This window comes from Schistocerca gregaria, chromosome 11 (assembly GCF_023897955.1).
Source record: "Schistocerca gregaria isolate iqSchGreg1 chromosome 11, iqSchGreg1.2, whole genome shotgun sequence".
NCBI lineage: Eukaryota > Metazoa > Arthropoda > Insecta > Orthoptera > Acrididae > Schistocerca > Schistocerca gregaria.
Genome location: NC_064930.1, coordinates 6,598,606 through 6,621,986, shown reverse-complemented (window position 1 = coordinate 6,621,986; position 23,381 = coordinate 6,598,606). Strand labels below are relative to the sequence as shown.

At 41.0% G+C, this 23,381-nt stretch overlaps 1 protein-coding gene across 1 annotated transcript; it reads right to left on the bottom strand.

Annotated features, from left to right (window-relative positions):
• Positions 1-929: 929 nt before the first annotated feature.
• On the bottom strand, positions 930-20,140 carry LOC126295386 (uncharacterized). The gene is made up of 3 exons (XM_049987867.1): positions 20,069-20,140; positions 10,570-10,745; positions 930-1,474 (listed from the first exon to the last, which is right to left on the bottom strand). The coding sequence occupies exons 1-3, from the start codon at positions 20,138-20,140 to the stop codon at positions 1,399-1,401; spliced, it is 324 nt and encodes a 107-aa protein (XP_049843824.1). The 3' UTR covers positions 930-1,398.
• Positions 20,141-23,381: the final 3,241 nt, after the last annotated feature.

The following is a 23,381-nucleotide window of genomic DNA, read 5'->3' as shown; positions in this document are numbered from 1 at the left end:
GGTTCAAAATTATTAAATTTGTTACAACTAACAAATGAAGTTCTGTTTGGGACACTACATTTTCTATACTTTAGATTTTGTATTTCTCCCATCTTTTTTTCCATATCAGTCAATTTGGAATCTACATTATTATTTACTTTTACCAGTTTTACCTCTGCCACTATTGCACACTTGGTTTCCACATCTGTTTCTAAATCATTTTTAATCTGATTGATTTGGTTCAAGTTTAACCCTGTTTTCAGCACAAAATTTCCTGGCTGTTTTGACTTTATCTTTACGCTGTTTTTCGGAAGCCTGCACCCTCCTACTATAGTCATCACAAAGCTTCTTTCTGTCTTCTACACATTTACTACTCATTAATGTTCATTTCTCATTAGTGTTATGTGCTACTTTCTTTATCTTTTCATCACAACCGTTAGCTACTGCCTCAACCTTCTTATTTAATTCTGAAAGATTAGAGCTGACTACCTTAATCTCCTTTTTAATTTATTTCTCCAGTTCGTCCTTGAAGCTAACTATGTCAGTTCTAATGCTATGAGTTTTCTTTTCCACCTTAATAATGTCTTCTTTCTTACACATACTACTCATAATTTCTTTTAACATTGATTCCAATTTTTCATCTGCCCTAACTTATTGCCCTCACTGACTTTTACTACTTCCCCTTAACCTTAATGATTTCATCCACTTCAGTACTGTTTTCATCCATTTCACTTCCATCACCATTCAGTGTACATGACACTTTAATCGTTTCATCTACAATAGGGCTTTCGTCCCCATCATTCAAAGTTACATGCATGTCATTTACAGAACCAGTTCCCTGTTGTCCCTTCTCTCTCATCACACTGTCTTGTTCATTAAGGCCACTCATTATGCATAATTTAATATAAAATGAATGAAATTACCTTATTCTTATTCACCCGTCTTCTGCTGCTGCTGCTGCATCTTGATTCATCGTCCGCACAGCTGTGTCTATGCGCATGCTGATTTGCTGCTCCTGTACTCAATGGCTGCTTCCATAGAACCCACTAGCTGATTGGCTGCTGTCATACTGCGGCCATGAAATGCATTTGCTGATTTGCTGTTGCACTTCCTTCGTATTGTAAACTGTTCTTGAGTTAGTGTTCATAGTTCGTGAGTCCTAGTTTATTGTGCCCAATTACGATAATCATCACCCAGAAGGGAACCATACATGATGTTCACCTGCTTTATTTGTTTGTTGATGGTCCTTGGTGTCAACATATTGCGTTGTGTTACTGACTGAAAAATGGGGTGTGGAATTTCAACACTGACTACTGTAAATAATGTAGCCAACAGGTGCACAGTTGCATTCCTAGTTCTTTACTTTCACTGTTCACGACCTGCCAATAAACACAGTTAATATGGCGAGTGCACTATTGTTTAAATTTCGATGAACCTCATTAATAATATTGAGGCAAACATCAGCATACTGCTACCGTAGTTTACTGTTGAACACCTATAAGCAGTAAAAACCTGATCACACAGTTATTGCAGAATAATATGCTACATATTGAATAAACACTGTCATTGTTTTAACACATGACCTATTACACGTATTTCACAGTTAGGTTGATGCATTGTTGTTGACCTAACCAGCACAGGTTTCTCGTCTGAAAATCGCCCGTGGACTGATTGTCTCGGGACCAAAAATTGGGCCTTTATACATCATCTCAGTAATAGGCACTGAAACTACACATTGTTCTGTGTTTAAGTTGCAGAAGTTACAATTAAAACATAAATCATTATATTAACTGAATACATTGAAAAATTGGTTCTTTTTAACACTTTGTTCTATACAGGGATTAAGCCAAATTATTTGTTTAAATGATGAAATTTATAGATGTAGAAACAATACTTTTTACAAACCTGTTAATTACTTTGGAATTAATGAAGGGCTGGATTTGTTAATATATTTTCAAATAGAGCCAAATAAATACTTCAAGAATCCTAGTGATTCTTTTTCCAAATGTTTATAATTAGTACAGAATTTATATTTGTTTGTAAGTCAGCAATAGAATGTAAGCCACAAAACAATTACTGATTTCATCCTACAATAAAAGATATTTACAATAAATTGTCAAAATAAAGTAGAAAATCAATTACAGACATAAAACGGAGCACAAATTTAGATCTGGTGCTATATTCTTTAAAACTGAGGGCCAACCTTTCTCTTTTCTGAAATTGCAGATTATACTTACATATTTTGATGGTAATTAGTCAGAAATAAAAAAAATTAATTTAAGCAGGCAGATAACAAACCAAGAGGAAGTAAGAAGATCCCAGCTTGCTTTGTCATAAGCTTATATTTTGACAGTGTAAGAAGACTACTGCATTTCACAGGATGATTAAATAAATTTCAAACATTGTAATACCTTAAAGCTGTTTGTATACTTTTCATTTGCTACACAGCAATTAATGTTCCTTTGAATATTCCTCATTGAAGCATTGAGCCTAGATTGAATTGCTTATTTCTTACATGTGTGTTTGCTGAAGCTTATGTATGATTTATATCCTCAACAGATAGTTTGTTCAAATATTTACACTATGTGATCAAATCACATGTTGAAAACTGCATTCTTCCCTTAGGTGAGAATGGTCTCTTCTACGTTTCACAATGATCTTGGCACTTCCTTAAGCAGGAAAGTGTATGAAATTGGTCCATCATTTGAAGAGTCACCCTTATGGTGGCTTTGAAGGTACTGAAGGTTCATTGGATAAACAAGTCAGTCACCTTTGTTGTAATAGCTTACAATACTTCCTGAAGTCTTTCCCAGTGCACACAAAATAACCTAGACCAAAGCCGCTGTGCAGATGGCCTGGTTGGGGAGGACAACAATAGTTATGGAGACTTTGTTGTGGACAACCACAGCATGTTGGGGGAGGTGCAGATCAACAGCTGAAGCATCTACACAAATGTATTTCTTCCATAGCTTGTCAGCTACAACTAATGAGCATGGGAATGATAATATCAACTGGTTATGCAAGTATGACCAATGGTTTGACAAATGTAGATGTTAAGATTAAGTACTGTCTCACTAGAATACTGAAGAAGAACAAACCACATAAACAGAGGATCATTCAAAGTGAAACCAGGTGGACCGTGTGCCACCAGAAGGAAATCTCCTAAAACAAAAAATATGTCATAATGGCCAACACCATTTAATATGGTACTGTCAGTGTTAAATAAAGAAAATGTCACACATGGGGATTGTGTGTCATCCCCCTGATAACTATTTCAGCTGGAATTACCTAAAAATATAACGTTCATTTTCTTCTTCTTCTTGTTTTCCCGAAGTAGTGAAGCCTGAAGAAGTTCTTTCAGTTATTATATGAGCATGGTGTCTATTGTTTTGGACATTTCTGGAAGAACACACACCACACTGAATCCGCAGCTATGACAGCAATTGTAGTTGGAGGGAGAGGAAGGCAGAGAAATGGAAGGGACTAATGATATTAGCTGCATCGAGACTCTACACAGAGTCAGCAGCGATGAGTGAAAATGCGTGCAGCAGGGGGACTCAAACCCATGATTTTCTGGTTACTAGGCAGTCACATTAACCGCAATGCCACCTGGACACAGTGTTTATTGCAAGAACGCAGACTATCTCATCGTGCTCCCCAGCAGACTCTCACTGCCACCCAGTGGCACCTATCAGCAGTTCCTGCCCATGCCGTACTTTCTTGCTGATTTTATATTCACACTGCAGGTTGAATGTAAGTGTACATCCACACTGAAGGGAGGGAATTAATTACTTATTGAGGTGAATCAATAGTATGAATGCATGGTAAAACTTGCTCACAATTAACTCACCATGTAAAAAGAAATTGGTCAAATCTAGAACATAGAACTATTTGTTGTGACAGTGCAATGACATTTAACAGTGCCGCCACGACAGTACACGCAAACGGCGATAGAGGCGCTCCGCAAATCGGCTGAGCGTGGGAGCGCCACCTAGCTACGAACGGTGCCGACCGCATGTCACGGCACGGCAGTCGAATACGAGAGACTGAGTTGTTATCATGTGATCAGCTATTGTTTCTAAGAGAGAGTGTTGAATATCCACGCAATTATTGGTGATTAAAGGTTATAACACCTTTTGGCGACGAGGTCGGATATTTTCGCTGCATTGTGGATTTGCGTGTTCGTGACAGGGCAGACATGGAACAGCTTATGCAAGCGCTCATTGAACAACAAACACAGCTGACGGCTACTATTCAGGCTCAATAAACACAGCTGACGGCTGCGATTCAGGCGTTGTCGACGTCTCTTACTCATCGTCTGTCTTCCTCTTCTCCGCCTCCATTCCCTCCTTATGACGAGGCCGCTGAAAACTGGGAGGATTATGAGAAGCGTTTGCGGCAACACTTCTTTGGCTTTCGGCGTTGTCGACGCTCCTATGTGTAAGTCGTTATTTCTATCTTGGATTTCCCCCCGGATCTATCAGCTGCTATCTCAGTTAGCCTCTCTGCGGGAACCTGCCTCCCTGTCCTTCCAAGAAATGTGTGACTTATTGTCTGACTATTATCGAAAAAACACCCACGTTGTTGCCGCCCACGTGGCGTTCTACCGGTGTCGTAAACAATCCCATCAATCATACCGGGCTTGGACAGCGGAACTACACAGTCAGAGTAGGAAATGTCAGTTTTTCACGGACACACATCACGAGTCTTATGCTGATTCAGTGGTTAGGGATGCTATTCTACAGCTTGCTCCTGAAAAAGAAGTTCGGCAACGTGCCCTACAACTGCTAAACCCGTCGTTGTCGGAAGTTCTAAGCATCGCTCAATCCTCTGAACTGTCTCACGCTGCTGGCGTGCAAATAGACGCGTGGTGTGATGCAGGTGCTGTACAGTCAACTCTCGACACGGACAATTTGCCTGTTTCACAGGAGAACGACGATGTGGCGGCGGTTCACTCGCGTCAACAACATCGCGTTGGGCCGCAACGCTCGCAGCGAAACCAGCAACCACAGAAGCCGGTTCATTCCGCACTTCCTTCTTGCCCCCGTTGTTTCGTACAGCACGACAGGGCAGCGTGTCCAAAACGTTCACTGTTCACTGTGTGCTTTCTCAAACAAATAAGTTGTTTGTTACTGTTCGTGTTCTGGATAAAGACATCCCCATGCAAGTGGACACTGGCTCTGCAGTAACTCTCATTAATTCTCGCACGTATTTGGCGTTGGGCTCCCCTCCTTTGTCTCCAGTTACGCGAAATCTGAGGACTTATAATAAACAGAAAATTCCTATCATGGGCCAGTTTGATGCTTCCACTGCCTACAAGTCTGTGGTTCGGGCACTGAAAACCTGTTTGGTTATGATGCTTTCCAGTTTTTCGGGTTCTCCATTGATGATGATGTGCACCTCATATCTGAGGATATTCCATATCAACAGTTGGATGTATTCTGTTCTGAATTTCGTCCATGTTCTCTGCGGGTCTGGGTTGTGCCAAGGATTTTGGAGCCCACATTACTCTTAAACCTACAGCTCGCCCTAAGATTTTCCGGGCACGCCCTATTCTGGTGGCGTTGCGTGCACCTGTCAAGGCTGAGCTAGAGAGGTTAACAGCTTCAGGGATTCTCCTTCCGGTTACCTCCAGCGAATGGGCATCGCCTATCGTGGTGGTTTCTAAACCAAACGGGAGTCTGCAATTGTGTGGTGACTTTAAAGCCACTGTCAACGCTCAGAGCCTCATTGACACTTATCCTCTTCCCCGTCCTGAGAAGTTGTTTACCAAGCTCGCTGGGGGCCAGTTCTTTTCCAAACTCGACTTATCGGAGGCATACCATCAGTTGCCGTTGGACGCTACTTCCAAGGAATTTCTCGTTATCAACACTCCTTGTGGTTTGTATCAGTACCAGCGGTTACCATTTGGCGTCGCTAGCACACCGGCCAATTTTCAGCGGTTTTTGGATCAGCTCACGGCTTCCGTTCCAGGCTGCATAAACTATCTGGATGACATTGTTGTCACGGGGGCCTCCACTGAGGAGCACCTTCGTAATTTGCGTTCACTGCTTTGGGTTTTGAATTCGGCTGGGTTGAGGTGCAATCTGGACAAGTCACAGTTCTTCCAACCTTCCATTGTGTATCTTAGTTTCCACTTGTCCCGTGAGGGGATACGTCCTCTACGTCAGCACGTTGCGGCCATTAACGCTCTACCCCGGCCATCTACGGTCAAAGAACTTCAGGTGTTTCTAGGAAATATTGCTTATTATCACAAATTCATTCCATCTGCAGTGGCGGTAGCTTATCCTCTCCATCAGCTGTTACGCAAAACGTCCCTTTCTGTTGGTTCGACGGGTGTGAGCAGGCTTTTGTCCACCTGAAGGCTCACTTGCAGTCGGCGCCTTGTCTTGCCACATTCCGTCCGGGTCAGCACTTGGTTCTGGCGACTGACGCGTCACAGTATGTCTTAGGGGCTGTTCTCGCCCATCGGTATGAGGATGGGTCGGAACGACCCATCGCCTATACGGTACTCTCAAATCGAAAAGGAGGTGCTCGCTATCATTTATGCTCTAAAAAAGTTCAGCGTTTTTTTGTATGGTTCTAAGTTTCACCTCATCACCGACCACAAACCGCTGGTCTCTCTGTTCAGCCCATCAGCGTCGCTTCCAGATAAGGCAGCTCACCGCCTGCAGCGTTGGGCCTTATGCTTGTGTCGTTTTCACTATGAGATTCACTATCGCCCCATGGCCCAGCACGCCAACGCTGACGCATTGTCGTGATTGCCGATGGGCCCTGACCCGGTTTTCGATAATTATGAACTCCTCTGTTTCCACATTGATGAGGAAGAACGTCGTGCGGTCGAGGGTTTTCCACTTACAGGTTCGCAGGTCACATCGGCTAATATGCGGGACCCGGTCCTGCGTCGGGTGATCGGTTTTGTTCAAAGGGGTTGGCCGGACAGGACCAAGGCCTGGGCATCGGATCCCCTTCACATCTACCATGCCTTGCGCATTCGTCTGTCTGTTCATGATGGTGTTGTTCTTCTGGCCATGGATGGCGCATCTCCACGGGTCGTGGTGCCAGCCTCTCTTCTCAAAGATGTTCTCAAACTGTTGCACAAAGGCCATTGGGGTATTTCTCGGACTAAGTCCCTGGCCTGCAGGCACGTTTATTGGCCCGGTATTGATTCGGACATTACTCATATGGTTGCTGCGTGTGGTCAGTGTGCTCAACAACTGGCTGCACCTCGTACAATGCCCTCTCCGTGGCCTGATCCAGCTCAGCCATGGGAACGGGTGCACGCCGCCTTTGCTGGCCCCTTCCTCGGTACATATTGGCTACTGTTGATTGATGCCTTCTCGAAGATTCCGTTTGTTGTTAGATGTCTGTCACCCACCACTGTGGCGACGACGCTGGCTTTGTCCAAAATCTTTGCGCTAGAATGTCTTCCATCCACGATCGTTACGGACAATGGGCCTCAGTTCTCTTTGCAGCCCTTCCGTGATTTTTGTACTGGACAAGGGATTCATCATGTTACAGCACCTCCCTTCCATCCGCAATCGAATGGGGAGGTCGAGCGCCTTGTCCGCACTTTCAAATGCCAGATGAATAAATACCTTAGTGATTTTTCCAGAGATGATGCCCTGCTGCAATTTCAGAGTTGTTATCGCTTCACGCCTCTGGGTGATCACAGCCCTGCTGAACTCTTGCATGGCCGCCAACTGCTCTCTCTACTGCACCTGCTTCACCCTGTCAGGCCTTGTGCGGGAAAATACTCGGTGGGCGCCAACATGTGGGCACGAGGGTATGGCTCTTGCCCTAAATGGATTCTAGGGGTGGTCAATGCTCTTCGCAGCTGCCGGCTTGTGAAATACGTACGAGCGACAGCACGGTTTTTCACCATTATGACCAGATGCGCCCACGAGTGGTGGCCACGCCGGTGCCACCGCCCCATCCATCGCCTCCACCAGCCCGAGAAGCCAGTCCTGTTGCTGCTGCTGATCTACCATACGTGTTGATGCAGCCGACATGGCTACCACTTCCGAGTATGCCGGAACCGGCCCCAGTCGCGACTCCGCCTTCTCCGGGACCCATCTCGCTGGAGCACACTCCCAGGTCCATGACACCTATGGATGCTGTTCCAGAGTTTTCACCCATCATCTCATCCAGGAGGCACGTTCCACGCACGAGGTTCCGTCTAGACATTTTCGACCATACTCTCGTGTCTCTCCGCAGGATCCTCTAGGGGCCTCACAAGAGGCCATGGATGTCTCCGCACTGTCCATGTCTCCAAGGAAGTGAGTGTTTTTTTTCCAAGGGGGGAAAAGTGTTGTGACAGTGCCACGACATTTAACAGTGCCGCCATGACAGTATGCGCCAACAGCGATAGAGGCGCTCCGCAAATCGGCTGATCGCGGGAGCGCCACCTAGCTACGAACGGCGCCGGCGCATGTCACGGCACAGCAGTCGAATACGAGAGACTGAGTTGTTATCATGTGATCAGCTATTGCTTCTAAGAGAGAGTGTTGAATATCCACGGAATTATTGGTGATTAACGGTTATAACACTATTCACACATATTTTATTCAGCATAACTAAAACAAACTTTTCTTCATATCATTGTCAACTCTCTGCCAGGACAAGAACTTTTTTTTTTCTTTCCTTCATTATGGGATACTTAACCAACCACAGTTTGTATTTCAAGATGGCTTTCATACTGAGGTAGTTTTCAGTCAGCAGTTGGTTCCCACTCCTTGTTGCACATATTCTGCAGATGTGTGCTGTTTCATTTAGTTTCAAGACAATAGACAGCTAAATTTTTACCCATTGAACTTAGTTGTGTAACAGTCCATCCCACAGAAATCAGCTGAAGACAGCAACATTCTCTGTTGCCAAAATAACTGGTGATCTGAGGCATCTCAACACCTTGGAAGATTACTAACAGTATCACACATATTGAGTTTTTAATGTTGTCTACATCTCGCTTATGTCTTTCATTCTTGCAGTCTGTAATATAATACTGAATACTTTTTCTGTAATACTGTATTGTATAAGTTGTGCAAGCCCAGATAAACCTATTGTTTACATTTGACTGCACAAAAATTAGTTGTCCTCTAAGAATTCTAAGTCTGGCCATCTGCACAATCTGGCAACCCTATAGTATGTGTATGTGTCTGGAGGAAATGTTGTCTTCCACTCGAGCTGTTACAGTGTTGTATCTGGTAGTAAATGTCACACAATGTAGATGCATAGTTGAGTTTAAGTCCTCTCATTCTTTTATTTTTTAACCACATTTCGGCTGTGTACTTAATGTATCAGTCTGATGGAAACTCAGGGATAATTTGCTTCACTTTCTAATCTTCTGTGCAAGAGCTCATGGCTGCATCAAGATTGGAATAGATTATAGTCGAGAGTTTTCTTTCCATAGAGCAGCAACCAGCCATCTGCCACTGGTCTCTTGATGCCAGCCACCATCTGACCAGTTGAGCTCATTGCGACGTATTTTTGGCACCTTGCTGCTCTCGCATTTAAATTGTTTCTTTGTGTAGTTTGATTCTCCACATGAAATAACTTTGATAAATGGGGTGTACACCATGCAGTTACACATGTGTAGGTTATTGTGAGTATATTTATCAGTTGCCATTTTCTTATTTGAATTTCCAATATTTTATGTGTAGTTATGAACTGAATTGTATGTAGTTGAATCTTATGAATATTGTTTAAGTGTTATGAAATAGATGCAAGAGCAAAGGGTCTAACGCTTCAGACATATTTTTCATTTTGGGGTTAACTGACAGGTGAAGGAGCTTCCATATTTGCCATGTCTTTACTAACAGCATCTTCTCAGTGTTGATAGCTATGGCATAGGGAAGCTCTATGAGTGAACTGATGACACTGAAACCAAAATGCGGTAATAGACACCAGTTTGATTTTTCTTGCTGTTAATTGTAGCATGTCGTACTTCTGCTGTTGACTTCTTAACTTTGGCAGTTGAATGCAAATGTTGCGCGAAAGTTAAATGGTAACAGTTCATCACATATGTCAATTATTGAAACTTCTTGAATCTGGAAATTCATTCATGCCAGAATGAAAGAAACAAGAAAATCCTTTTCTGATGTGGTTTTCCTAATATCACTCGTTCCACACTTCACACAAATGCTTCTAGGTGCAAGGTTGTAGCAGAAAGCCTTTGTGCTTCATACTATCATCTGTTCAGCAGTTTAGTAACTGATTGGAACTTGGAAGAACACCATCTGTTTTTTATGAAGCTCTCAGTCCTATGCAGGTTACAGTCAATATCCGAGGGATGTATTTGCAACCGTCAATACTATCTCTAGTCAAATCAGTAACACCGTTCATTGTGTTGGTTTTCTCCGCTCGTCTGCTGCTTAATACTTGGCTCATTTTTAGACAAAATACGAATAAAAAAATGGAAGTCTAAACAATCAGAAAACTGTAAATGACGAGTTTCCGTCACCATCTCCTTCCATTCTGAATTAAATGATCCCAGTATTTTCTATATCAGTAATGAATACTTCCATGGTTGAAAGTGAAATAAACTCTAATAAAGTGAATACAACAAAGATTTGAGTGTACACTGGTTCAAACCTGAATATCAAGCGTCCCGGCCTGTCCTTGTCTTCTTCCATCTCGTAGTGCTCTACCTGTTTGCTGACGTATTGCGCGTCGTGTACCAATCCGGTTAATTTCGTGTGCAGCATGTCTTTCACACGTTCCACGTCCTTGGTCCAACCATGGAGTTGCTGACCACTCGTGTGGCTACCCTGAGACACACAGAAAATAGTTCAAATTACTTGCATGACATTCACGAGTAGCAGCATGTCTTAATTTACAGTTACATGTACCACTAGTAAATAACACTGAAAATTACTGCCAGTGCAAGAATGTAGTACATTCAATTTTGTACAGGTACTAAAACATTAATGCACAGCAGATGCCTCGTGGTGTTTCATTAAATACACACATTTGTGAAACTAAGAGAGATGGAGATATTTCTTGGTAGTTGACATTACAAACGTCTGAATGTATGAAAGCATACTCCTGTGACGGCAAGTCCGACTGAAACGTTCTGAGGCTGCCAGCAGCGTCGAGTTCCTACGTGTAGAGCGACATGGCGTGGCTGGGACTCTGATGAGATTCAATTCAAACATTGGAACGATTTTCGAAAATAGAATGGTCAGACTGTTGACAAATTCGTGAAAGTCTTACTCGTTACCAACGCAGTGAGAAACCTGAACACACGTTGCGACCCTTTACAAACGCAGTGATAGGCATCAGCCGCTCCATATCAGAAAAATTGTCTGAATTAATGGTGCACACATGAAATGTCAGTTTCACTCAAAATTTTGTAGCGTTTGTCCATTGCCTGGCTGCTAGCTTTTGCCAAAAGTTTTCAGTTTCTTGCTCGTCATCTAACCCGATGCGGTCTATATCTGAACACATCTCGAATATTGCAGATTTGAAGGAATGTAGCACGGTTTATTAACTTTGCAAGTTTCAGAGGGGAAAAAATGAGCCTGTCCCAGAAGATGTCTCGAAATAATTCCGGTGGATGGAAAGAGAATACTGTGGAATAATTAGGGTTCCATGTCTCAGTCTGTAGAAATGGAACCCTTATAGATGCGGCCATTTGAGTCACATTTATTAATACTGGATAACTCACTCGTCAAACCCTGTAACGTGCTTTTCGTTGATCTAGAATTGTGAAATGTGGCAAGAAGCAAGGTTTCACAGTGTAAGTAAGGGAAAAGAATCCTAAAATTATTAATCTCTAATTATATATCACGAAAAAGTACTTCTTTTTCATGTTCTTATCACTCTGTCTATTTGCCTGTCGGAGTGTCAAGATCATTTTTCCTGGGCCAGTTTCAGGTACGAAATTCAAATTTATGTCACATGTCCCAATCCTATGCTCCCTTTGGCGTTGTACAACTTGTAAGCTTCTAAGTCAATGCAATCAAAAGATATAGCCATTTACGTTACATATTTTGATACTCGAAAACTCACTCATTGAAACCTATAGGGTGCTCTTCATTGACTTAGAATCACAAGATTTTTCGAAACTAAGTTTCCTGCTACAAGCGAAGGGAAGAATGAAGAAAAAATCTGAAACGTGTTAAGTTGTAATTATATCACATAAAAACGTCTTTTGCGATTTGGACATACATTGCATTCATCATCTGATCTAACCATAACATACGAACATTACTGCATCCAAACATAAAATGTGTGTTGTAGTCATTTGTTAGTAGGTAAACAGAAATGTTCTATTAAACCTTCTCTCCTTACATACATAAACTGAAGTCCCCTGCTCGCTTATTCTTGTTTGTTTTTGTAGGCTGAAGAGCTAATGTGGATCTTCTGAACCGAACTTGGTATTCCTGGGACCAATATCTCGCCAGTATCGATACGGATTCTCGATAACAGTAAAAACTCGTTGGTATTCTCGATTCCCAGGATGGGGGATTTGTACGGAACCCTTAGTGCGTGAGTCCCACTCGCACTTGCCCATTCTGTTTTCCTTTCTTTTTATCCACCCTAGCTTCACCCAGTATGTTTCCTGGAAGGCGAGTGTTCATCACAGACAAGGGTGCCATCAGTAGTGGTAGAAGGAAGTGTCACAGAACTGCTCTTGTTCTCTATACGTGGTGTCCCAATCCTTTTGGGACGTACTGAAACATGTGACAGTGCAATCCTTTAAAAGGCATATTTATTGTGTTTAGGACATACAGAGCAATCACCTCCTAACAACAATGGAACTCATAGTAATTGTTCCAAGCAACGACTGTCGGACTCAGTGCATGTGTTGCAATGATTCCAGCAGTTCTTCGTACTCTTGCAAAGATCTGGGGTGTCCGTTGTGCAGTTCAACAGTAGCAGCTGATAAACAGTGTACACCCCTGACCACCAAACAGACACGCTGTACACAATCCGGCTCATAGCACTCAAGCATCTCACTGGCGCATTAACCTGTGCTGAAAGCGCACCATTATCCCTGCTGTCTGTGGTCCATTGCATCAGATAGCTTGTGACGTGTTCATGGTAAGGTGTGTTGCTGTGTTCAGTGCACAGTGAATAAGCAAATGTGGAATGTGCAAGCACTGAGACAAAAGGACTTTGAACTCTGTGTCTGCTTCTGTCAATCTATTATCGGAAACAGCGCTGCACAGGCAAACTTCGTACAGTTTGTATTGTTTTCGGATGATGCCTCATTCATTGGTGATGGTGTTTTCAACAGCCAAACAACCAGATCTGGAATGAGGACAATCCCCACGCCACACATATCGTTAGCTAACAGCAAAGATTATTTGTCAAGGTATTTTAGGGCATTATCCAAGATCACCCAGTAGAACATTATTTGCTGCCTCTCCATCTAATTTTTCCACATAACCTGGTGTTTCTGTGAGATATGCTGCCACATTGCTTGGAGAATGTGCAGTTTCGTGTCCACAGAATTGTATGGGGCAACACGTCGGTACACCACCCCACTTTGATGTTAATGTTTTTGCAAGCAGCTGAACAACATCTACCCTCATTATTGAACTGGAAAGCGTAAGTCCCGTCGGATGGCCAGCGTGGTCGCTCGATCTTACAACCCTGGACTTCAATCTCTGGGGTTATGTCAATATGTTGGTGTATGAAACACCTTAGATACAACTGGAGACATGCTTTTCCAGGGTCCAAGCTGCCTCCTCCTGGTAGAACATTGTTGCTCACATGCAAGGCCTCCACAACAAGTGTTGCCGCTTCATGTTCAGCGATGTTTGAAGATGTAGCTTTTGTCACACATACCGACTCAGTTTTGACAAGGTCCTACACAGTCGTTACTTCGCCACAGCTGTTCAGAGCTATGAAATATGACTCGTCTTGGAAGATAGTAACGTGGTTGACTCGATTCCATTATCGCAGAAGCTGCGATGTTACAGGAATGACCAATGGGGATATGCTGACATCACTCTGAAATTGTGATCACAGAGAGAGCGTTGTGCACATCAAAGGTTGTGAGAAGGTGGTGTGAATGTGGGAAATTTTCAAGAACACTGTCATTCTGAATCTGGAATCATTCAACTGTCTGTCAATCCGACATCTCAAGCAAGTGTACTGTGGTGGAGAGAAAAACGGGTTTACTTGTGTTGCAGATATGTGCAAATACTATTACCATGGCTGCGCAGTAAATAAACGTCTATTTAATAAAAATTTTGTACTCACACTACTGGCCATTAAAATTGCTACACCACGAACATGACGTGCTACAGACGTGTACTTTAACCGACAGGAAGAAGATGTTGTGATATGCAAATGATTAGGTTTTCAGGGCATTCACACAAGGTTGGCACCGGTGGCGACACCTACAACGTGCTGACATGAGGAAAGTTTCCAACAGATTTCTCATACACAAACAGTAGCTGACCGGCGTTGCCTGGTGAAACGTTGTTTTGATGCCTCGTGTAAGGAGCAGAAATGCGTACCATCACGTTTCAGACTTTGATAAAGGTCGGATTGTAGCCCACCGCGATTGCGGTTTATCGTATCGCGACATTGCTGTTCGCGTTGGTCGAGATCCTACGACTTTTTAGCAGAATATGGAATCTGTGGGTTCAGAAGGGTAATACGGAACGCCTTGCTGGATCCCAACGGCCTCGTATCACCAGCAGTCGAGATGACAGGCATCTTATCCGCATGGCTGTAATGGATCGTGCAGCCACGTCTCGATCCCTGAGTCAACAGATGGGGCCATTTGCAAGACAACAACCATCTGCACGAACAGTTCGACGACGTTTGCAGCAGCATGGACTATCAACTTGGAGACCATGGCTGCGGCTACCCTTGACGCTGCATCACAGACAGGAGCGCCTGTGATGGTGGACTCAACGACGAACTTGGGTGCACGAATGGCAAATCGTCAGTTTTTCGGATGAATCCAGGTTCTGTTTACAGCATGATGGTCGCATCCGTGTTTGCCGACATCGCGGTGAACGCACATTGGAAGCCTGTATTCGTCATCGCCATACTGGCGTATCACACAGCGTGATGGCATGGGGTGCCATTGGTTACACGTCTCGGCCACCTCTTGTTCGCATTGACGTCACTTTGAACAGTGGACGTTACATTTCAGATGTGTTACGACCCGTGGTTCTACCCTTCATTCGATCCCTGCGAAACCCTACATGTCAGCAGGATAATGCACGACCGCATGTTGAAGGTCCTGTATGGGCCTTTCTGGATACATAAAATGTTCGACTGCTGCCCTGGCTAGCACATTCTCCAGATCTCTCACCAATTGAAAACGTCTGGTCAATGGTGGCCGCACAACTGTCTCGTCACAATACACTAGTCACTACTCTTGATGAACTATGGTATCGTGTTGAAGCTGCATGGGCAGCTGTACCTGTACACGCCATCCTAGCTGTGTTTGACTCAATGCCCAGGCGTATAAAGGCAGTTATTACGGCCAGAGGTGGTTGAGGTGGTTGTTCTGGATACTGATTCTCAGTATCTATGCACCCAAATTGCGTGAAAATATTATCACATGTGAACTCTAGTATAATATGTTCGTCCAATGAATACCCGTTTATCATCTGCATTTCTTCTTGGTGAAGCAATTTTAATGGCCAGTAGTGTATTTAGATACTTCCGACCTCATTTTTTGCAGTTCTTTTGCCAGCTTTGTTTATTTACCGCGTGTCATCTATACTCTTTTTCGAGAATTGTCGAGATGATTTTCCCAGTGCCTGCAATGTGTTACTCAAAACGTAGCCGATCAGCAGCTGCTTGCAGCAAGCATATTCCAGTTCGAGCATTTCTGTCATAGCATAATCCTACTCGTTTAATATGTGAAATTCTTCTTCTTCCGAGAAATAAAACCGTTTGTGCTGCTTTGCACCCATGTTTTGTAAGTAATGAGAGTAGTAGCAAGTTGAGAGACGCATGATCAAACGTGTACCAACACGTTGGAACCTGTCGCAACACGCTATGTGTAAGTAATGTTAGTGGTGAGAGAAGAGGCGTGATGAACTGCGACTTGAACTCTTCATCAGCGCACGCTACGTGGCTGAAGGGGTCTGTAAACAGCCCTGCGGAGGCCCACACGAGTCTTACTCTGTCTCCGACTGCCAGCCAGCACTGGGGTCGGAGTGAAGCGCTCTTGCGGTAACCGTTCCGATGATGGTGACTGCGGAAAGCGCACACGCACATTGGATAAGAATGATGACGCCACACTGTTGTCACTATTTACCGACGATGGTGTGATGTCATTCACCATGATCCACTTGGCAGAGGATGAAAGTAAATGTACCTGTTTTCTATAGTGTTTTTGTTTATAGGTGATTCCTATGGCCTCTAGTTCTTCTTTTCCAGACACAATGAGCCATGACTCGCTGAGGGAGCTGAACCCAGCAGCTGATATGATGATGACGATGATGATGATCCCTAGGGAACGATTTCGATCTTTCACAGGCAGATACATGAGTATTCTACAGTGTTAAATTGTTTTTCGTTATTTTTGAGATGCTCTTGTATATAGATGTGCTCTATGAGAATATCAGTGTTCTGATACAACCACCAGCTGCTGGTGCATCTGCAGTTGTGTTGTCGTTTGCGTTTGTCAGTCTTCTCTCAGCACATTCCTCTGACGACGTCATACACCCCCACTAGTGCTCATGCTGGATATGCCCTTAATGACAAACATGCCAGTTGATGTTGAGTTTCTGGAAGTGTATTCCAGTAACGAACACAACAGGTTTAAGTACATTTATTATTATTCTTATCAGTGATCGAATAGGGTCTTTCATTTCTCCTTCAATAGATACTTATCAAGTGCGTCTCTTTCGTCTTCCTCTGTGCACAGTTATTAGGAGTTCAATGTCGTGTTGAGGAGAAGAGCATTATCCAAAATTGAGTGAGAAGTGTTGCGACATCATGGGGTAAGCCGATACCAGAGTGGCCAAACTGAGTTACTTTTCTGAAAAAGGGGGGGGGGGAGGACTGTAAGACAGTCAGCTGTATACTCTACCTTGATTTATATTCATAAGATTTATTTACCTTATTGTAAGGTCAAAATCGTAGTTTGCATCCTTATCTGGGCCACAACACGCCCTGCCATACCTCTCTGCACGGCTTTAGTGAATAACTACGAGTGGAAGTATCTGGAATACGCGCACCTCAAGACTGCTACAGCTATCTGAAAACTTAAGTTTCATTTAGAAAGCAAAGTGTGTTTTTAAATCGAAACTGTCTGTAAAACATTGGTTTTATGGAACGACTTTTCATAGCTACATTTTTCCTAAGCAGGTGCAGTGTATGAGCAACGAAGCGTAAGCTGCACCACAAAGATAATGAAGAAGTCGCCCTTTAAACATTCTCGCAAGCTTTTTTTTTTGTCATCAATCTACTGACTGGTTTGATGTGGCCCGCCACGAATTCCTTTCCTGTGCTAACCTCTTCATGTCAGAGTAGCACTTGCAAGTTACGTCCTCAATTATTTGCTTGGCGTATTCCAATCTCTGTCTTCCTCTACAGTTTTTGCCCTCTACAGCTACCTCTAGTACCATGGAAGTCATTCCCTTATGTCTTAGCAGATGTCCTATAATCCTGTCCCTTCTCCTTATCAGTGTTTTCCACTATTCCTTTCCTCTCCGATTCTGCGTAGAGCCTCCTCATTCCTTACCTTATCAGTCCATCTAATTTTCAACATTCGTCTATAGCACCACATCGCAAATGCTTCGATTCTCTTCTGTTCCGGTTTTCCCACAGTTCATGTTTCACTACCATACAATGCCGTACTCGTAAGCTATGACGTACTAAATCTACACAATATTGGATATGTATAGGGTAAATAGCCTTTGCAGAAATAGAATGCATGGGTGATGGTAACGAAAACAAGATGGAATGTCAGGACATAAAACGATGTCAGCAGAAACTGTAAGTAGGCTGTTTAGGTTTTCTTATTGGTAACGCCACATAGCGCTCGGTATGAAAAATCACTGGCTGTGGTGTGCGCAGTCTGTGAGGTAAGTGATTTGTGAAACATGTAGGTTAATGTTAGTCAGGGCCATTCTCTTGTAGGGATTATTGAAAGTCAGATTGCGTTGCGCTAAAAACTATTGTGTGTCAGTTTAAGCACAGTCTTGTATAATTTTTCAAAGGGGACGTTTCAAAACTAGTCTTAAATACGAGACCCACAACTATCAGTCTTTGACAGTACTATCCAGCAAATACCCGTAATATTTATAGAGAAAAGATTCAATCTACCCACAGTATTATTAATTCACTAAAACATGAGTCCCTAATTCTCTTCTCAAAGTACCCATGATGAGCATCACACAAGACTTTAGGGATTGGAACGTTGCTACATGCGCCACAAAAAGTTACACTAAGACACAGATCATACTACGTCATTTTGCTTTCCTTGTATACTGCTGTCAGAATCAAACGATCATAATGCTCCATGGACATCCTATGTGTTAAGACCACATAGCTATTATTCTTGTCAGTGGGAAAATCACTGGTAGTAGTGTTCATAAATCATAGACTTGAGACTCGATAAAGATTTGAGTTATTCCAGGAGACACATGCAGGAAGACTAACGACTAAGATGAATGCTCTCAGAAAGCAGCATCCGGTTTTAGGTTAGTCTGGCACAGACTTTCATTGGCCTTGACATATTCATTAAATATTCTTCTTGTGACTGTATTGGCACAGTGCCTTTAACAAAGCCACTCGCTGGCGTAACACACGCTAACTGGTAGACCTCAAATGCCGGTTTTCGTAATTGTTGCCCGTCCTCTGTGGTTGTGGCGACTGGGGCATTGTTGTGTCACCTGGACAGTGCTCGCAGTGATGAGCACACGGGGCCACCACTGGTGTCGAGTCACAAGTGTCGGGAAATGGAAAAGTCACTGCTAGGGTGGGAAGAGTTTGCACAGTTGTATCGAACTCTATAAATTTGTGTTATGTATACAGGTTAATTAGGAGACGTGAATTCGACGATCCTCCATGTTGAGCACAAGTAATTTTATAGGACCAGATATCAACTTACTCATTTCTTATAAATCCCAATTGTTACTATGCCATAAATTATAGCTGACCCTACGGTACTTACAGACTAGTACTGAACCATCATCATAGAATTTTGGCTTCTCCAAAATAAATGCGCTTCGAATTATGAGTTTTATCACTGTGGATGAGAAAGATATAGCTATGTTCAAGCATTTGTAGACTAATAAACTAATGTTCTTGCTATTTCTGTTCATGTTCTTTCTATAAAGTTGCATCGTCTAGTTATGCTATGATTTTCGTCTCACCTGCTGTTGACCATTGGCAAAATATCCTTATGATGTTCTCCATGACAGCATTCATATCATTGTGTAAAACTTGATTTACCTGCTTTCTTATTAATCTTTGCAATTAGCAGGCTATGTGATCTCAGACCCCTAACTTCCTCCTTCTATTAGGAGTAGAGATTCTGAGGAAGCGAAGATGGTGATGGTGACATGAAGTGCCAAATGGTTCAAATGGCTCTGAGCACTAAGGGACTTAACTTCTGAATTCATCAGTACCCTAGAACTTAGAACTATTTAAACCGAACCAGCCTAAGGACATCACACACATCCATGCCCAAGGCAGGATTCGAACCTGCGACCGTCGCGGTCGCACGGTTCCAGACTGCAGCACTTAGAACCTGTTGGGAACCCTGTCTGGCCATGAAATGCCAGACAGAGACTCTAGGCCAGTCTCCACTAAATATGAAGCTCAGAGGCTTCAGCTTGAAAAGCAGCTTCTGATACAAAGTTACGTGAATCTGTTAAGGAAGTAGCGAGCAAATACTAAAAAAGAAAGACACAGACTATCTCTAACCATTCCGATCTTAGTCTACCTGTATCATAGCCCCAAAAGGCTCACAGAAGTAGAGGTTGGTTCAGAATTCTTCCAAATGGTTAGTATTAGGACAGGAGAACCAAAGATAGCTGGTGTGTGAACCAACAAAACTGGGAAACACACTCCAAGAACTGACAACTCGGTGTGTGTTATATTCTCACCCCCTATACATATAAGGCAGTTTGTAAGAGGAGGAGAAAAGTCCACTTACCATATCTTCTAATGCGAGGGGAACCAACAGCTGTGAGTAGTGCGTCGCACTGAGCGAGAGCAGCTGCGCCATGTCTCGCCAGTAGCTGGAGCGGCGTTCCTGGAAAACTAGTGAACAAGCCAGTGGATCAGATTTCCATATAAGCACAGCTTTCACTTTCTGCCCTCAAAAAGTGTATGCAAGTAGCATTCACATTTTGAAACTAGATCAATGTACACTGACAGTAATTGTAAGAGTTACAGCACAGACACCTCGACCAGATGTTACATGGCTCATATTCCAGCCACAAATTTAAGGAGCACAACAGGCAGAGCGATAGGAATACAACAAACTGACGTAGATCAGTCATAAAAATTCTTCATACATTGCCTAAGGGTAGAGATATCAACCTACCTGAAGAAATGCAAAGATACAACTACTTCAAAAATAAACCACATGACTTGCTCAGCAATGAGACAAAGGAATAAGAGATCTTGAGATAATTTACAATCAAATGGTTCAAATGGCTCTGAGCACTAAGGGACTTAACATATGAGGTCATAAGTCCCCTAGAACGCAGATCTACTTAATCCTAACTAAAAAAAAGACATCAGACACATCCACTCCTGAGGGAGGATTGGAACCTGCATTTAAAATCAGTTTTATGTGCCAATTACAGAAGGTAACAGAAATGAGGATGTGTACTTTGCCTGTTTGACATGACGATTTGCACAGAATCGTGTCTATGCTGGTTTCAACAATACGAGTAGTCCTTAGGACATTTCCAATGAGTTGTATGATCTGTATGAAAACGAGGAAGAATCACGTCCACTCATAGGTACTTTTATATTTATGATGCCCTTGTTTTAACATAAGTAATATATTTTAGTAGTTCAGCAAGAAACTGTATGAGGTATTTTGCAAGAGTAGCTGAAAGAGCCCTTCTTCCTCTAAGCATTCTATGGACCATGAAAATCTGTGACTACTCTTTGTACTGGTATGGTATATTACATATTAATTCTACATTTTACAGTAAGGTGGAGGTACATATAATGTTCTATAATTTGTGGAAAGTATCCCATCATACATATTTATCTAAGTTTATTGTACTTTTTTTATTTGTTATGTGGATCAATTCATTTACGACAGTTGTGTCAATGAGATTTATGCCTGTGTGATGTTAATCTGCTAAAATGAATGCACATCATTATTAATGCCACATTTTTATGAGCATCTAAACTACTGTAAGTCATTGGCGGCAGATACCATATATGCTATTATCCCCCATCATAATAAAGAAGTTTCTTATTTTATTCCCTAATGTCATATGACTGTATTGTAATACAGAATGGCAAATTCTGTTAATGAATGTAAACATGATATTAAGATACTATTATATAAAACGTTTACTGTTGGATGTACAATTACTGATGAGAGCTAGGGGAAGAACGACTTGTATTCCCCCACTTACCACCTAAGTTATTTTATAGTTATATATTTATATTTTGTAATCTCTTTCCAAATGCCTTTTTGACTAAGTAATCTTTAATTGTTTTTCTATCTTTTGGTTTTGCAAATGTATTTGTAGGAAATGGAAATATACCTTTTAATGGCTTATCTTATTTAGTTAGAAAAACGTCATAAATATCATAAAATGGTAATTTTATCCAAAGATTTTTGCTACATACAGCTTTATTATTTTTAACAATATTTGACTGATTTGCACTTACTTCTTCAGGTATATAAATCAATATAATATTTTTAAAGTTTTTACTTACTTCTCGTTAAATAATTTTTATGATTTTCACATATTTTAGACATATTATTTTTAACAATATTTGTATTTATACAGGCGTACTATTTCTAACAATATTTGGATGATTACTAATAATAATTGAATGATTACTAATAATAAATCTAATTAATTCAGCTTTATGTAAATTTGAATATCCTCATAAATAGTTTTCTTTATAAAATTCATGAAGTCTTGCAACAGTATATCGTAGTTGATAAGCAATATATTGTAGTTGAACCTCATTGTTACTTTCCATTTTGTTTTCTATTTATTGCAAAAAAATGTAATACATTTGTAATTATTATTTTTATTATTTAAATTATATTTATTTAATAGATGAACATGGATTATTATTTAATAAATAGGTAATAAAAAAAAGAATTAGTTTAATAATAAATTAGTTTTTAATAACCAGTTTAACAATCAGTTGGTTTGTTATTTAGTTTTTAAACAATTACTTTTTATAAAATTAGTTTTTAAAAGAATTAGTTTACTATTTAGTTTATTGTTTTGTTTAACGAGGAAGAAGTAAGTTTTTAAACAATTAGTTACCTTTTCTACTTATTAAAAATTTAGTAGATTTGTAAAACTTATTTTTATTAATAGTCTGATAGCTATTCAGTAGATGGAAGAATAATTAATCATAAAGAATCATTATTTAAAGTTAAACCCCATAATCCATTGTTGATTCAGTTTAAATTTTCGTATGTTTTTCAGTTGGATTTCGTCTTGCATGTTCCTTGAAATAATATTTACAAACTCTTTTTCCACATTCAGATGTAATTCGATTTTTATTGTAATATTCTACATGATATTTATTTAAACATGGCATACATATAGTTCTATAACCATCTTTTATGTATTTTTGTGAAGTAAAATTGTCAATTGATTTCTCTCTATTACAATATTTACAAAATTTAGTTTTTACAGCACAATCCTGTTGAACTTGAATATGTTCTGTATATATATATATATATATATATATATATATATAGAAGAAATTTATTAGAATTTTAAAAAAGTTAATTATTTAATTAAATTATTAATATAAATTATTTTAAAAATAATCATCACGATTAATCATCATCATAATCATCATCAGATTCATAGTTATCATTCCTAAATTGTCGATTTCTATCAAATAAAGGATCAATAGAGCTTGTACTTATTAGTAATTAATCAAGTGCAGATATTATATTTTTAATGTTGGTTCATTATTTTTAATAACAATTCTACAGAGATGAAAATGATCTTTTTACTTTAAGCATTGGTCAATACATTCTTTATGAAAAATATGATTGCTTTAACAAATTGATTATTATTTTCATGACTTAAACAAATAGGACAATCAACGTCTTTTTTACATACCTCAAGTAGTATGTAAGTTTCCTTTAGTTACTAATCATTTCGTTTTTGTTCCCTGTTTATAAGAAATAATTTTTATTAAATTTCTAAAAAAGTTGACCCTTTAATTTTTTACTGTATCTTACAATATATATATTACTTTAGGAATTAATTTAGATGTCTAATGACAATCAA

Coding starts and splice junctions, on each gene's coding strand:
- LOC126295386 (XM_049987867.1), bottom strand. CDS start 20,140: ATGGCGCAGCTGCTCTCGCTCAGTGCGACGCACTACTCACAGCTGTTG. Junction 10,746..20,068: donor CCCTCGCATTAGAAGATATG/GTAAGTGGACTT, acceptor TGTGTGTCTCAG/GGTAGCCACACGAGTGGTCA. Junction 1,475..10,569: donor CCGGGACGCTTGATATTCAG/GTTTGAACCAGT, acceptor TACTGCTTATAG/GTGTTCAACAGTAAACTACG.